Source organism: Bos javanicus, chromosome 13, assembly GCF_032452875.1.
Source record: "Bos javanicus breed banteng chromosome 13, ARS-OSU_banteng_1.0, whole genome shotgun sequence".
In the NCBI taxonomy this organism is placed as follows: Eukaryota; Metazoa; Chordata; class Mammalia; order Artiodactyla; family Bovidae; genus Bos; species Bos javanicus.
Genome location: NC_083880.1, coordinates 52,195,156 through 52,208,861, shown reverse-complemented (window position 1 = coordinate 52,208,861; position 13,706 = coordinate 52,195,156). Strand labels below are relative to the sequence as shown.

Genomic DNA, 13,706 nt, shown 5'->3' with positions numbered 1-13,706 from the left:
GTGACTTTACATGGTATGCTGCTGCTGCTGCTGCTAAGTCGCTTCAGTCGTGTCCGACTCTGTGCGACCCCAGAGACGGCAGCCCACCAGGCTCCTCTGTTCCTGGGATTCTCCAGGCAAGAACACTGGAGTGGGTTGCCATTTCCTCCTCCAATGCATGAAAGTGAAAAGTGAAAATGAAGTCGCTCAGTCGTGCCCGACTCTTAGCGACCCCATGGACTGCAGCCTACCAGGCTCCTCCGTCCTTGGGATTTTCCAGGCAAGAGTACTGGAGTGGGTTGCTATTGCCTTCTCCATTACATGGTATAATCCCCTTTAAAAAATATATGTATGTCTGTGTGTGAGTGTATTAATGCTTTTATTTATTTTATTTTTTTAAGTCTGAAGGAACACTGAACTGTAATCAGTGGTTGCCTACAAGGATGGGTAGAAGATAAAGATGATAGGGAACTTCCACTTTCTACTGAACTATTTGACTTTCTTTTACAGCAAGCATAGTTTCAGATAATACTTTTAAAAGCAGGCTTTAAAATAAAAGTTTTTTTAATATAGTAAATAAAGCTATTCAAGCTTATTAGCTTTAGCATAATATCCATTATGCTTTAATGAATGTGTAGCATATAGAATAAAGAGTTGTGTACCCAGAGTGAGCTGTGCCAAGAGTCTTGTGATTAGGTCTCTGTGAAAAGGAATAACATTAAAAGGGAATTTGTTTTAGAGAAAAACTGGACCATGGAGGTGAACAGCTGAAGAAACAATAAGCATAGGAAATGACAGCTGTTTTCAGATATCTGACAGACCAGAGAGTGTGGCCTTTCATTTCTATGAAGCCCCACCATAGTTGAAAGTTATGGGTAATGGAACTTTGTCTTAAAGTTACAAGCTGGAACTTTTTTTACTGACCAGCATTTGTCTCAGAAGAAAGTATTGAATTTTTTTTTTTTAAGCAAGAGTTTGAAAAGTCACTTATTGAGGTCCCTAAAGCTTGTTTAAGGTTTAATAAATAGATAGAATTTAGTTAGCTCCTGAAGTGAAAGGAATAAGTGAGGAAAAGAACTGGAGGGGCAGTGAAGTGGTCAAAGTCTGTGATTTGTGAAATGTGAACCACACCCCCACACACACAACCCAGTCAGGGCCCTGCATCTTTAGAGACATCTTAATTATTGAATTTCCAAGTAAAGACACATTTATGTGCAACATGGTAACAGAACTGTGTGGCAACTGAATGAATCAGAAACAGAATAGCCTCTACATGGATGAGTTGTCTCCAAATAAATGAATCAGAGCCAAAGGCTACAGGAGTTATCAGTAGCAGTCAGGAGCTTTGGAATTGGGGTTTCAGCAGGGAATTGGGGGTTCAGGATTTCCAGGGGACAGAGAATACACCAGCTGACCACTTGGATTTTACAATAGTCAGTACAAGGGAAAAATGAAACAAATTGTGTATCGAGGTGTTAAGTCCTTCTAAACCAAACTGTTCCAAGATAAGGGGAACTGCTGTGGAAGGTAGTAGGATCCCCATCACAGCAGGGTGTTCAGACACTGGTGAGGAGTCAGGATATTTGGAAGGGGATTCAAACTTAAAGTGAATGAGATTCATTACTATACTAGAGACATTAGACAGCACAGTAAGGCAAGAAAAGAAATGAAAGGTATGAAGGATTGGAAAGAAAGAGACAAATCAGTTTTGTTTTTTTCCCACAGAGGAAATTATTGTTCCAGAGAAATTCATAGATTCACCAGATAAATTATTAGAATTAATGTTATCTTAACAAGGTTGATAGATACAAAAATAGCATAACAATTAATGCATTTCTATACATAAAACCAAAATCAGGAAGTCTAATAGTTTTTAAAAGATGTCATTTACAGTAACATCCAAAATATGAAGTACCTAGGAATAAATTTAATACAATATTTATAAAATATTTGGAGAAAATTATTAAAATGTTTGAAGACATTAAAGAAAAAAGCCTTAATTAGTGAAAGAGATAAGATCAATGAATTAGAAGGCTCAATATTGTAAAGTTGTCAATTCTCCTCAAACTGATATATAGATTCAATGCAATTCCAATAAAAATCCCAACAGGTTTTTTGTGGAACTTGACAAGCTGATTCTAAAATATATATGGAGGAGAAAAGATTCAAGAATAGCCAAGACATTCCTGAAGAAGAAGAACAAGGTGAGGAGACCTGCCTTACCAGATACAAAGAATTATTATAAAGTGTAGTAAGTAAGATAGTTTTATATTGGCACTGGAATAGATGGATTGACCAGCAGAAAAAATAGAGAACCCAGAAGCAGATTCATGTGTAAAGGGAAACATATTGGTGACAAATGCTGTTGTAGTTTCGCAGGGGGAGAGGAGGGTCCTTACATAAACAGTGCTCGGACGACTGGGTAGGGATAAATGAAATTGAATTCTTGTCTCATACCAAAAATCAATCCCAGTTGATGTAAACACTGAAATTTAAAAGACAAAATGTGGAGACAATAATGTAGGAAAATATACCATGATCTCTCATAGGAAAGCATTCTTAAGATTTAAAATGTTTATAAAGGGAAAGATTGATCAACTTGACTACATTAAAATGCAGAACTTCTCTTTATAAACAAATAACATAAAATGAAAGGGCAGGCCACAAACTTGGGGGAAAAAATTCTTATAACATTTATAACTGATAATAGAATGAGTATCCAGAACACATAGAGAACTCCCTACAAATTAGTAAGAAACAGTCCAGTAGAAAAATGGGGAAACACTCAACCAGGTTCTTCACAGAAGAGGAAAGACCAGTAAACTGTGAAAAGATGGTTAATAATAATAATCAGAGAAATGTAAAGTAAACCTATATTGATACATTTAAAGTCTGATTATAGCAACTGTTGATGAGGATACATAACAGCTGGAACACTTTGATGGTGGGAGTGTGAATTGGTGTAACTACTTGGAAAAACTGTTTGGCCTCTTCTGATAAGGTTACTCATACTCATACCTAAAACTCATGTGCATATGCATGAGGAAACACAGTTAGTGCTCAAAGCAGATTGTTAACTGTAAACAACCCAAATGTTCATCAATAGGAGAATGGAAAGATAAATGTTGGTATGGACTAAAAATGAAGGACTACCAAGTAGTTAAAATGAATGAACTTCAGCTGCATGGAACAACCTGAGTGAATCTTAAGAATGTAATGTCGGGCAAAAAAAGCAAGTCACCACTTGATAATCATTCCATTTTTATAAAAAAAAAAAATAGACTGAACAATAAAAAATATATTTTTATAGATACAGAATGTTTGGGATACAAATAAAGCAAAGGGATAATAAGTACAAAATTCCAAATTTACTTGTGAGAGAAGGAAGAAGACATGATGAGGAAGGACCTAAAGAGAACATCTTTCTAAGTTAAATTGGGTGGTGGATATACTTTTTTAAAAGATAAATGTAAAAATTGAAGAAAAAACTTTAATTGACATTAAAAAAAAAAAGCCTTGCATCCTGTAAAGGCTGAAGCAAGGGATGAAATGGTCTTTGATGCCACCTCCTGTTTGTGGAGAATTTAACATCTTAGAGCCTTCTGGTTTAGCTGCTTCTGTCCAGCTATCCAGGCTCAGTTTGTCAGAGTAGAAACTGAAAGAAATAAGATTCCCCTTGTTTTCATCCTTGACCTCAGCTCTTTAGTGTGACATTTTGCATCTAGCACGTGTCCTCAAAAGGAAACTTTTTATTTTCTCTCGTCAAACAGTGGCTCCTGTTTCTTCCTAACTTTGCTTTTTGGAGCCTCAACCGACCTGGAGACCTAACTTTTCTTCATCAAGACTGGGGGAGTTAGGGATGCTGACAGGACTGTGAGATGTGGTCACTGTCATTACTGACCTTGAGGATTATTTTCAAGAATCTTGTTGTCTCTACATCTGTTCTATATCATTTTAGACAAGGGATGTAACAGTTATGCCTTATGATTAGTCGTGAGGGCTTTTAAAATCTTGTCTCATCCTATCCTGCATCAAGGTGGAAACCTGTGGAAATCTAGCCTGTCTTAGTGAAGAGAATGCAAACTGTGGGTGAATTGGGAAATTCCAATCTTCCAGCCCAGGAAACTTTTTTCGCCTTTAATGTGTTGACAGCACTGGGTCTAAATAAATTGCTTTTCTTAGAGAAATAACATGGAGGACCTCTGAGGTTTTAACTGTGAAAAGAAAATCTCTTGAGTAAGTGAAGGTAGATGGACTATGAGACTTTGATGATTATTGTTATCTTGTGGTCTTTCACTTTAGTTTCTCCTACTACTATACTGCTGGTTCCCAGGAAATATATTCGTTCCTTCATAAAAGTCTTGCTTCTGTCTGACAAAATTGATTCTTTTTAGGCTCGCATTTACTTAATTTAATCTTTATTATTATTATCCAAGCTAGAAACCTGCAAGCGTCTTTCATTCCTGTCTCTTTCTCTCCCCAACTTCCCTTTTATTCATTCCATCTCTAAATATAATAATTCTAACTGTGTGATACATTGCAGATGTGACTATTTCCTTGCACTATCGCCTTTCTACATTCTATACTTGCCTTCCTCCCAGCCCGTTTTCCATGCAGCAGCCAGAGTGATTCTTTAACATGTAGAATGAACTGCAATTTAAAAACTTTAAACGGTTTCCTCATGCACTTAAAGTAAAACTCAAACTTCCTATTAAAGGACCTACATGGAAATACATGATCTTGTTAAACTAAGCTCCTCCCACTTCCTCTTGCCATTCCCACCAACCACACTTTGTTTATAACACCCTTTTTGCACAACACATTTTGTGCATAACACCCTCCCTGACACTTTATTTCCCCACACAGACAAAGTGTTCTTCTGCCTCTGGATCATCACACATGCTCTTTTCTGTGCCTGGAATACTTTTTTCCGTACTCATCCTTCCTCATAGAGACCTACCCCTCAGTCTGTACTCGGGAATTTCTTGGGCTTTTGATTCTTTCTCTAGTAATATTCTGTTCTTGCATTGCATATACCTTGGTATGTAACTTTATTTGTTTTATTTAATATCCATCTTTCACCCACAAGTTTGCATTGTTCATGAGAGCAAGAGCTATGTATATGATTGATTTACCACTGTTTGCTCTGTGCCTAACCTGGTACCTAAGAGGTACACATTTTATGTTTGTTGAAAGAGTGAATGAAAAGTAACACACAAACCATACTTACTTAACTGTTCCCCTACTGCTGAATACTAAGGTTGTTTTCAGTTTGGGGTCGTTCTAAACAATAATAAAGTAAGTAATCTGAGCATTGAGATTTTTATTTAGACTAGAATCCAGAGTTGGTAGGTCAAAGAGTATGAATATTTTTAAGGCTTCTAAAGCATATTTCCAAATCACTTATCAGGAAGGTTGTCTAGGTTATAATTTTAAACTATTTCTTTCTTTCTTTTTTTTTTTTTTTTTGCTTTCTTAGTTTTGAATATATAGAACATAGAAGAAGAAAACAGTTCAAATAATAAAGTTTAGCTTCCTCCTCCTAAATAAATAAATAATAAATTAAAACTTAATTTATTGAATGCTTATTCTATGCCAGACATGAGATCATCTTGTTTACTCCTTATGTAGCAGATATTATTATCCCAATTTTATGGGAAACTTTGCCCAATTTGCTCAAGTTCATGTAGTCCAGACTATCTTATATCAAGCCATTTATACTTGTTCCATACCTCCCAGTGCCAGCTAATTTACATTTGCTCCAAAACTGCTGCAGATTCCATGTCACGTCATCCAAGTCTTCTGCTTTCTAACTGCTGCATCCCCGTGAATGCCGTCTCACCCACCAACCTTATCCACATGATGCTAGAGGCTGGGCTGCCATACCTGCTTGTCAGGCCCCTAACCCAGCTGACCATCCAGACCCCTCCTGTGTGGTTTACCCTTGAAATGCATATCGACTTTGCATGGTGGTCAGCATGGGTATAAATGGCCCATCCCTTCAGTTATGCTGCCCACTCCTATATACAGTAAGGGGTAGGGGGTGCCTTTTGATCTAGCATTGTAATGGGCCCCTAACCATAGAGTAATCATGTAAAGAGCATGCTTATAGTAATGGAAAGGGCATTCAGCCCTCTGGGCATTCGGACTCTACGTAGCTTAGGAGCTATTTAGAAAAGAGGTGCACTGTCTTTATTAGGCTGTAGCAATTCATGTGGGCATATTTTTTTCTCCCCAAGAAAAGGTAGAACTTGCTGCCAGGTCAGAGTATGGTGCAGCAGTTTACATGTCTGGTACTTATCCCTATGAATAACTCTTGTAATTTCTCTTAACCTTTTAGGCTCTTCCTGCTTGTCCTATCCAGGCCACCTGTGAAGCTGCCTCCAAGGAGGAGAACAAGGAAAAAAATCGATACGTAAACATCTTGCCTTGTGAGTGTAGGGTTTCTTGGGATACAAACTGAAACTGCATCTGTAGCCAGGTTTTCTGAGGATAGAAGGAATCTGGTGATTGATCATGGGAAGACAAGTAATAAGAATAGAGTGAAAACTTTGGGTAATAAGAATAGAATGAAAGAGTCTTTATGGCTCCCCAGGCATCCCCAGGTGCTCATCAAGTCATTTGGGGTACTTAACCAGGTTTTTGTGGCAGACCTAAAGTTTCTAGGAGGTTAAAGAGAACAATTTCACTAAGACCAGATAGAAAGTGGTTGTTGCGGAGTTTTTTGCTGCTTATTGCAAAAAAATTCTTATTTAGAGTTCTCTTCATAACTCCTTCCCAGAGTTAGTCATTATGAATCTGTTTATCTATAACTTAATGGACATTTTTCTAGGCTAGTGGCCTCCAGAATAGAATATACATAATCCAGTGGGATGCAAGAGCAAAATGTTTGAACTTTGCTTTATTTTTATAATTGCTTTTTTAAAAATTAATTCTTTTAAAAATTCCTGGTGTATTTTTGGGTGCATAATATAATTAGAGACCACTATACTAGCCGTTTATAGATACTTTTGTCTTCTTATTTGTGTATAAATGTGTATATATTTTTTTAGTATAACTGGTATGCTGTATACATTGCTGTTATCTTGGAAAATTAGAGAAAGATAAATACTGTATGATTTCACTCACGTGAAATCTAAAAAAAACAAAACAAACACAAGCTCATAGATTCTGAGAACAGATTATTGATTATTGGAGAGGAAGGGGGTTGAATGTGGGTAAAATGAATGAAAGGGAGGGAGTCTATTGCATGGTCATGGATGGTAGCTAGACTTGTGGTAATCACTGTAGTCATTACAGATGTTGACTTATAAGGTTGTATACCTGAGACTATAAAGAAATGTAAAATAAAAACAAAGCTAATATATATTGGCAATTGTCGAGAAATAGGAATATTCACTTTCTTTTTTATCATCTGCTTACTATTCCATATTATGGTTGAGATATGTTTGAATTTTTGCTGTTATAAATAGTGTTGCAGTGACAACCTATACAGGTGTATGTTCTGCATCGTCACAACTGGCCTGCTTGCATTGGGACCAGGGAAAAATAAAATTGAATTTAATTGAAAAAAAAATTTTTTTTCTAGATGACCACTCTCGAGTCCATCTGACACCAGTTGAAGGAGTTCCAGATTCTGATTACATCAATGCTTCATTCATCAATGTAAGAAACTTGAGTTTTTCTCATTGTTACCTTGACTGACCATTGGCTCTTTTCCAGCTGCATATAAGGAGGATTACTTGTCATTACAAGTTTTCCCTGAGGATAATTTTTTTAAAAGACTAAAAAATAATTTTTTTAAAGATCAAACAGATAGTTTAAAATGTATTCTTATGTTTACCTGTCATCATTACCAAAATTTTCCCACGCAGAAATCAGAATCTAAATGTATACCTCACAGTAGGAGTCAGTGAATCCTTTATTGAGCTTATTCAGATAACTAAGAACAGAATCACACCTTGCCATCTACAGTAAAAGTAGGGAAACAGGACAAGGATATCTGACTCCAGATGAGTCTGGCTAGTCATGTCTACTTCAAGAGGAGAGCTGAAATTGGAAGGAGGTTTTTAGGGTGATTTAGAGAATGTTTATAGAGATGGTATGAGAGACATGAGTATGTTTTATAGGCTCACAGGAAGGAATCAGTAGAGGGAGAGTTTGAAAAAAAAAGAGAGTAAGCAAGAGAGCTAAAAAGAGCAAGCCTGACTACTGAAGCATGAAGAGAATATTGATGAAATTTGTACACTCATATTCATAACAGCATTAATCACAATAGCTAAAAGGTGATTGCAGCCCATCAAGGGAAGAATGAATAAGTAAAATATGGTATATACATATAATGGGATATCATTTAGCCTTGAAAAGGAAAGAAATTCTGACATATACTACACCATGGATGAATTTGGAAGACATTGTGGCAAGTGAAATAAGCCAGTCACAAAAAGATAAATACTTTCTAATTCTACTTATGTGAGGTAGCTGGAGTAGTCAAATTCATAAAGACAAAAAGTAGAATGGTGGTTGCCAGGAACTAGAGGGAGAGAGGAACAGGAAATTATCATTTAACGGGTACAGAGTTTAGGAAGATGAAAATGTTTCGGAGATGGATGGTGATGATGGTTGCCCAGCAATGTGAATAAACTTATTTATTCAGAACTGTACACTTAGAAATGGCTACAGTGGTCAGTTTTATGTTGTATATATTTTACCACAGTTTTTTTTTTTTTTAAGCTGATAGATTAGCATTGAACATAAAAAAGGAAGTTTTTCCTTTTAATTTGCTGATAAAGGAATATAGAATAGATAGAGTTGGTTTGTAAGTGTGAATAAATCAAGCTGAAGGAACTCATCTGTGTTTTCTGAGAAGTTAAGTCAGGGTTATCTGCTGAAAAGGGGGGATGGGACTGTGACATGAGAGTACTGAGATCAGTAAGAAAGAACACGGAAAAGGGCATGAAAAAAAAACATGTTTAGCTGCACTGAGGACCTACCTAAGATGGAAATCATTGATGTATAAGGGCCTCAGTTGTGTGATTTTCTCCGACTGTACCTAGGATTGGTGATACGCAGAAAACATTAGGTAACTCAGTTAAAAGGACTAGAGAAGTCAGTTGCTCCTCTAAGTAGTCAGCTAAGGGCTTCAGGTTCGGTGGAGAAAGGAAGGGATCAAGGACCAGGTTTCAACAAATTGAAAGAGCAGTCTTGGGATAAAAAAGGAGAAAGGTGGAAGAAAAGAGGCTGTGGCTAATGAATAGATTATCAGATGGAGTTCAGAAATGGAGCGGTACAGGCATCCTCACTAGAATGGATTTGCTGAAATTCCTGTATTTATGTTTCATAGGGATGGTCATATGTTTATAGTTAGAAGGAAAAGAACCCTACAAGAAATGATTGCTGTGGTAGATAAAGGAAAGTGGAAAAAGGCTAGTAACCAGATAAGATTCCCAGAATTTAGATCAAAGATTATGATGAACAGGTAAGGAGGAATAGATTGAGTTTAATATTATATGGAAGAGTATAGCAGTATCAGTCAAAATGTTTCCATCTTAAGGTAACAGAATACTCAGCTAGAATTGGTCTGGACAGGAACATTTACTTCTCATATAATCTGAAAGCAAATATACAGCAGTTCCAGGGTTGGCTGAGTCTGTGACTCAGTGACATCCTTAAGAAAACAGGTGTTTCCATCTTTCTACTCAGATGTCTTCATCCTGTTGGCAGTGTCTCTTGGTCACAAGATGGCTGTAGCAGTTTCAAACATTTCTTATACACACAACAAGCAGCACAGAGGAGGAGGAGGTGGAGAATTTGTACATATGCTTTCCTCTTTATTTGGGAGCATGATCTTTCTCAGAAGCCTGTCCAGTACAGTGCCCTTCAGAGCCAACAGGCCAGCATCGGATCACATGCTTACACCCTATCTCTAGTCACTGGCTAAGGCACTGAGAATTATCTTGATTTACCCTTCTGGGGCTGAGGAATTGTCATCTTCCAAGCCAGTAGAAGGTAAATATCCAAACAAAAGCATGGTTTTGATGGCAAGGAAGAATGGGGAGGAATAGCTTTTGAGTTAGTAATCAGCAGCATCTGTCACTGTAACCAATTTGGATCCTTCCCACACTGAAGGTGAAGACAGACAAAAGTAAGTTGGATGTGAAGACTGGTAAGCAAGTAAGGTGGGTCTTTATGATCATAATAAGCAAGGCACTAAAAGGAAGCATGTCTTCTGCTTTGGCCATGCTTAGTTGGAGCTCACAGTAGGGCATCCTGTAATGCCATGGTGTTTATTGGAGGTTATTAATAGGTGAAATGAAAGTTCAGATGAAGAGGTTAAATTGGGGGCACTTACAAATTCAGTGAAAGTAGAAACGCAAGAAAAAGCTATGGTGAACCATGAGTAAGAGTCAGGGCTTAAAGAAGATTTAGGTTTATTCAATTCAAGCAACATTTTTTGATCACCTTTTGTGTGCTAAGCACTGGGGATAGGCTTAGAGGTTACAGAGATAGGATGTAGTCCCTAGTGTGATCTACCTACAGGTAGATCATTATCTTTAGTGTGCAACATGTGCAAAGGAGATACTGCCAGATTCTTTGGGACTTAAGAGAAGGAAACATTCAGCCAACCTGGTGATCCAGTAGAGCTGAATATTAAAGGGTAAGTCTACATTCAAGAGAAGAAAGACAGGTAGAAATTTTAAAGCAAAAAGAAAAGTAAGAGTGAAGTCAGAGACTGGAAATAGTAGTCTTAGTTATGAGGTACAAGGTGGGAAGGAAGGAGGCTTGAGGGATTGGTAGGAGCTCAGTCTTATAAGGTGCTGAATGTCAGGTGTGTGTTGGGGTTCTTAGTTTCAGACAGCAGTGTCAGCTTTCTATTCTTTTAAGCAGAAGGGGTTTATTATTAGATACTAGGTAGCTTACAGAATCTGTGGGAGAGTTGCAAGGTGGTGTTCAGTGAGGAACAGAGCAGCCATAGATGTACCCAGCTGCCCCGTATGACTCTCGGAGTGGAACTCCTTTACAGCTGCTTCAGAAGAACTCAATGCTTCTGCTGCCATGCTTGCCCAGAGACTACATCTTCTTAGCAGTCACCGTCTCACATTACTCACTTCTGTCCCAAGTCTTATGTGGGACTAGGAAGAAACTGAGTTCTTAGGCTGAACAGAGCTGCAAGAGAGTCTGGGGAATTCAGCTTTTAGTTTCTCAGCCTCTATAGAAAGGAGGTCAGACTGTTAGTGGGTGGGACTGGATGTTGATTGAGCTACCTTAAAATATCTGCAAATTTTCAGTACAGCTGAGTTTTTATTCTAGGCAGTGGGATAACACTGAAAGGTGTTAAAGATAAGGAGTGACATGGCCACATTTGAATATTGATCACTCAGGTTACTGTGTGCAGCATGGACTTAGGAAGGGCCAGTTAGACGCTGTTACAGTATCAGGCTCTGGATGGTGAGGGTAGAAGGGTTGGAGAATTATCAAAGTAAAAACGACTTTGGAGGTAGAATTTAGTAGGACGTGGTGATCGATTATGTATGAGAGAGTATAGCGTGATACTCTGTAGAGTATATTGACCTGAGCTGGAGGAAACACTGAACGTGTGAAATCCCAGTGCTGGGCAGCCAGGGCCACATCCACACCTGCCTAACATTGAGCACCCTGAAGGTTGCAATCCTGCTCATCCACCATCCGCCAACACTACCTTTCCTCTAGGCCCACCTTCCCACTCCCCCAGGAGCACCCCAGGGGAATCCAGCTCTTCTCCCTGGTGGGCCCTGTTATCCTGTGCCACAACCAGGGTCTTTAGGATGCCAGCCCTCAGGTCTCTACCCCTGCCCATACCCACCACCTGCCCCTGGCATGTATCCTGTGAACCCATTGGCTCCTGGCATGGTAGCACCAGGAATGGTGACAGACAAAGGATGCAGAAGAAAATGAAGAACGATCATAAAAAGCAGCAGAAACACCACAAGCATGGCAGGCGACATACCTCCTCCCGCTCCTCCACTCCCAGCCATGACTCTGACTGAACACAGGGCCTGGACCCTTCCTCGGGTCTCTCCAGTTCTGCTCTTCCATCAAGCTTCAGATGCCATCTTGTACTAGGGGAAATTAGCCCTTGTGTCCCTTCCCCTCACCCCCACCATCTGTGCCTCACTCTGCTGTTCAACCCTACCTGGTTAGGGAAAATGGCAGAAGAATAGCCATGGACTAGCAAAGACCATCTTCCTACTGCCTGGGTAGAACTTTTAGCTGATGAGTTTTGCAAGAGAAATGTTTTTTGAAGATGGTGAGATTTGAACTAAATGCTGAAGACAAATCTAAAATCTATAAAATGTGATTTTTTTCACTTTCATTTGTAATACTTGTGATTGGAGAGATGCTGTGAAAAATTAATTATGGGGAAAGAAAACCAACCTGTGCCTTTCTTGTATTTAAAAAAAAAAGTATAGGGTGATTCATGTGGATGTATCCAGCATAGTTGGGCATTGATCTGAGCTCAGGAGAGAGATTCCAAAGCCATTAGAGACAGGGAGTCCAAAAACCTCTGCCAAGGCGCACTGGGCAAGAGGTGCTCATGAGTGAGACAGAAGACCAGGAGAGAAGAGCATCTCAGAGGACAAAGAAAAGCATGGAGAAGGGTGTTCAGTGGTCAGCAGAGTTGAGTGCAGATGAGAGATCCAGTGGGAAAGAGGGAGCACATGTGCTCTGGACTGGGAGGGTCAGACAGCAGCCTTTGCTGAAGCACATTGAGGCCATTTGTTGTGGGCTGCCAGTTACACTTACCAAACCCTATTTTTTCTCCCAGCATGACTGAGGTATATAAGGTAAGTTTATATAAACTATACCTCAATCATGTTGGGAGAAAAAATAGGGTTTGGTAAGTGTTATATAACAGTAATTCAGACATTTGAAACAATAGAATTCCTTGAATTTTAGTAAGTTTACCAAGTTAATGCTTCCATTGCATGCTAAGTTGCTTCAGTCGTGTCTGACTATGCGACCCTTTGGTCTATAGTCTGCCAGGCTGCTCTCTCCATGGGATTTCCCAGGCAAGAATACTGGAGTGGGTTGCCATTTCCTTCTCCAGGGGATCTTTCTGACCCAGGGATCAAACCCACATCTCTTAGGTCTCCTGTATTGGCAGGCAGCCTCTTTATCACATACCACCTAGGATGGCTTTATTGATGTAATTCACATTCCATAATTTTCACCCACTTAAAGTTTACAATTCACTGGTTTTAGTCTGTTCACAGATATGTGCAACAGTGATCACTTTTAGAACATTTTCATCACCGCAGAAAAGAAACACTGTACCTCTTAGCTATTGCCTATTAGTTTTAGAACTTTTTGCTTACCCCCAAAAGAATCTTCTTATCAACATTCCCAGTCCTGGCAATCACTTACTGAGCCCTTTGTGCACACAGAGAACCAAGATCACACATGAATCTTAAAGAGAAGTGGTGTCAGGTACCAGGGAATGGTGGCAGCAGTTGGGGAGGGGGTGGGACCTGTGGTTTGGAGACTACAAAGGTCCGAAGTGAACCTGACATTGTTAACAAGAGAAGATGAAATAGACAGTGGGAACAGGTGGCAGCTGGGCTTTCTGCCTGAAGTCTTAGGAGAGACCAGTTTCCTCACTTACTCTTAGGTGTCTAAGAGTATTTACAGGATTTTTTTAGAAGTGTTTTGTTTTTGTTTTTAAACTGGTAGAAATGTAGATGCCACAT

At 38.9% G+C, this 13,706-nt stretch overlaps 1 protein-coding gene across 9 annotated transcripts in view; it reads left to right on the top strand.

The window, feature by feature from the left end:
- PTPRA (protein tyrosine phosphatase receptor type A) overlaps positions 1-13,706 on the top strand; it is a 170,552-nt gene that overhangs the window by 134,133 nt on the left and 22,713 nt on the right. For 8 of the 9 annotated variants that reach the window (XM_061436735.1, XM_061436733.1, XM_061436732.1 and 5 more), the window contains 2 exons: positions 6,320-6,410; positions 7,568-7,644. In XM_061436735.1, coding sequence (XP_061292719.1) covers positions 6,320-6,410; positions 7,568-7,644 — 168 coding nt within the window. Of the gene's footprint in view, positions 1-2,089; positions 2,184-6,319; positions 6,411-7,567; positions 7,645-13,706 lie in introns of all 9 variants that reach the window. The other variant, XM_061436738.1, reaches the window with a different exon arrangement.